The sequence below is a fragment of the Fulmarus glacialis genome, unplaced genomic scaffold, assembly GCF_000690835.1.
Source record: "Fulmarus glacialis isolate BGI_N327 unplaced genomic scaffold, ASM69083v1 scaffold24604, whole genome shotgun sequence".
In the NCBI taxonomy this organism is placed as follows: domain Eukaryota; kingdom Metazoa; phylum Chordata; class Aves; order Procellariiformes; family Procellariidae; genus Fulmarus; species Fulmarus glacialis.
This window is the reverse complement of record NW_009207746.1, coordinates 8,361-10,426: the sequence shown is the minus strand read 5'-3', so window position 1 is coordinate 10,426 and position 2,066 is coordinate 8,361. Positions and strand designations below refer to the sequence as shown.

The window sequence follows — 2,066 nt, the reverse complement described above, 5'->3', positions numbered from 1 at the left end:
GCACCCCTGCTCAGCACCTGCAGGATCTTCCGGGGTCGAGGGCTGGGACGTGCGGGAGAAACCACCCTGGGAAGCATGGAGCTCACGGCCTCTCCTCCATCACGTCGTAGTATTCTGCGGAGAGAAAAGGGGACCTGGAGGATGTGCAAGGGCCACCCCCAAGATCCAATGGATGGAGGGAACAGGGAGGGCTCAGCCTTTGACCAGGGGCTGCCAGGTTGATGCACGCTTAAGGGCAGGATGTCCCTCGTTGAGGGACACAGGGAGAATGTGTTCTTACCTGATGCTGGTGGGACGTTGGCTCCCACGGTCCCTGTGGCGCTGGGGGGTGGAGGGGGGGGCACCGCACTGCTGGAAAGGAGCAAGGACAGGAGTAAGTGCTGGCCTAGTGTTGCCCCTTGTGTTCCAGCTTGGGCTGGAAGTCCTGTTACACCAGGGGTCACAGGGAAACGCACGCAGCCCCATGCCGGGTGGCACAAAGCAGCACTCTCGTTACTCACATCTCCCCATCCTCGGCTAATGAGCCTGTGCCCAGGTACCGCATGGCCGCTGGCCCCTCATCCCGTGCTGGGACCGGCCACGCCAGGATAGGAGCAGGACTGGGGTAGGGCATGTAGTGATGGTGGAAAACCACAGCCTCCTCTTCCTCTCCGGTCTGGAAAGGCACCGCCATCGCCTGCAGAGAGGAACAAAAGGCAGGGCTGTGCCGGGCCCCTTTCATCAGCCATCTCCCTGGGGCACTGCTCCCAAAAGCACCAGCGAGAGAATTCCCACGGAGCTGCCCTTGGCTGTGATGCCGCCGGCATGGCACAGCTCTCCCAGGGTCCAGCTGAGTGGGCTCGATCCCACACAAAGCCCCGCGGTCAGCCAGCGTGGGAACCCGGCTGCTGGGGACACGGGGAGGTGGCAGCCCCACAGATGGGACCTCAAAATGCTGCTGGGAAGAGCCCGTTTGATCCGGCCGCTGAGATGTGACAGGCAGGGTCCAGTCTTGGCCAGCGCGGTGAACTGGTGGGCGCTGGGCGGGCAGCACGGGAGGGTGCATGCCTAGGGATGCCAGCTGGCAGCGAGCAAGGCAGCTGCCCGCAGCCCAGCTCTCGCCCCCGCCGAGAAAGCAGCATTTGTTTCCCCCCACAGAGATGAAATGTTTAATATGATTTTGGTTCGAGATGGACTTTTAAATGAAAGCCCTTGCAGAGCCATCCTGCCTAATGAATAGTGCGCAGCCTCGCTGCTCGGCTGCCCGCAGCCCAGCGCTGCAGCACGCAGGGAGGGTCCTGGCTCTTCCCAGCTGGGCTAAATCGCTTCTGAGCAGCCTGGATGTGATCTGTGCTGACAGAGCTGGGGGTGAAACAAGCACAAAGAGACCCAAAACCCCAAGGGGCTGCAGAGCCTGGACTGAGACAGGCTGAGACCACCCAGCTTCTGCGCCTGGAGGGGTCTCATGCTGTGCTGAAGTGGGGCTCAGGCATCCCGCTCTCCTGAGCAGCTCTGGAAAGGTCCCTTTGCCCACCTCTTTGGTCCTCTTTGGTCCTATGGTCCCTTTGCCCATCTGGCATCCCTGACCCTTACCTGGGCAGCAGCTGGGGACGGCCCGAACCCGAAGGACGTCAGTGCCGACACAGCCAGGCTGTTCATCACCACCTGGTGCATTTGGGAGTTCTGAATCATCATCAACTCAATTAAATCTGCCGGACAGTAAGGGGCTCTGCGTCAGAGAGAGATCAGAGCAAGGGCACGAGAAACATGGCCATGGGATGAGTGCCTGGGATGCGGCGGCACCAAGCCTTGTCCCTGTGCCCAAGCAGTGGGAGCTAAGCCAAACTCCCCCCACCCCAATTTGGAAGGCCCATGTGGCACTTAAAAATTATTTTGCTTGGATAAAGCTTTAAAATAGCCATATTTCAGCCTTTTCTTATTTGCAAATGTGATTAAACATCTGGTCTGGCTTGCTGAGGGCTGCTAACAAAAGGTGATTAGTGGTGCTGGAGGCATCAGACTTTCCGCCCATTCGGAGGAGAATTGCTCTGGTCCTGGCAGCGCTCAGTTTGCTTGGCAAGCCTCTG

The 2,066-nt window shown here is 59.5% G+C and overlaps 1 protein-coding gene across 1 annotated transcript in view; it reads right to left on the bottom strand.

The window, feature by feature from the left end:
- Positions 1-1,688, bottom strand: part of LOC104075674 (proline-rich protein 29-like) — a gene marked incomplete at its 5' end in the record, with an annotated part of 2,406 nt that extends 718 nt beyond the window's left edge. Inside the window, 4 exons of the mRNA XM_009576255.1 lie at positions 87-114; positions 281-351; positions 501-676; positions 1,573-1,688. Of these exons, the coding sequence (XP_009574550.1) occupies positions 87-114; positions 281-351; positions 501-676; positions 1,573-1,688 (391 nt within the window). The remainder of the gene's footprint in view (positions 1-86; positions 115-280; positions 352-500; positions 677-1,572) is intronic.
- Between the last annotated feature and the right edge of the window lie 378 nt (positions 1,689-2,066).